The 623-nt window shown below is 74.6% G+C and overlaps 1 protein-coding gene across 1 annotated transcript; it reads right to left on the bottom strand.

Moving 5' to 3' along the window:
• Nucleotides 1–14: 14 nt before the first annotated feature.
• Nucleotides 15–620, bottom strand: LOC113979573 (kelch-like ECH-associated protein 1; the record flags this gene model as incomplete). Its single annotated transcript, XM_027706926.1, has 1 exon — nt 15–620. A coding segment is annotated over one exon (606 nt), but the record flags the coding sequence as incomplete, so codon positions are not given.
• Nucleotides 621–623: the final 3 nt, after the last annotated feature.

Below are 623 nucleotides of genomic sequence, written 5' to 3'. Positions count from 1 at the left end.
TTTTTGCCCCCCACCCACCTCTCGACGGAGCAGTGGTGGGTGCAGCCGTGGGACCCCCCCACGGCGTAGATCATGCCGTCGATGACGCCGACGCCGATGCGGTTGCGGGGGACGCTCATGGGCGCGCAGGGCGACCACCGGTCCGTCATGGGGTTGTAGCAGTCCACGGCCGCCGAGTCCGTGTTGCCCTCGGGCGAGTTGTTGCGTCCCCCCACGGCGTAGAAGAGCCCCCCCACGGCGCAGCCCCCCAGCCCCGAGCGGGGGCTCTGCAGGGCCGCCAGCCTCACCCAGGACCCCCCGAGCGGGTCGAAGGCCTCGAGGCAGCTCAGCGACTGCCGCAGGTACCCGCCGGCCGCGTAGATCAGCTGCCGGACTTTGGGGGTCCTGCCGGGGGGCATCCGGGGGGCCGGGCGGTGCAGGGCCAGGTCTCGGAAGACGCGGGCGAGGTAGCGCAGGGCGTCGTGGCCCAGGTCGTCGCGGCGCCGCAGCTGCGCCCGCAGGAAGCGCGGGGTGAGCGCGTGGCAGCGCACGGCGCGGAGCAGGGCCGGCAGGAAGGGCCCCCGAGCCGCCCGGTCCTGCTGCACCCAGGCCACGCACGCCTGGAACACCTCGGACTCGCAGCG

This window comes from Neopelma chrysocephalum, unplaced genomic scaffold (genome assembly GCF_003984885.1).
Source record: "Neopelma chrysocephalum unplaced genomic scaffold, ASM398488v2 Primary Assembly neopelma1_83609, whole genome shotgun sequence".
Lineage (NCBI taxonomy): Eukaryota > Metazoa > Chordata > Aves > Passeriformes > Pipridae > Neopelma > Neopelma chrysocephalum.
This window is presented reverse-complemented; position numbering and strand designations above follow the sequence as displayed.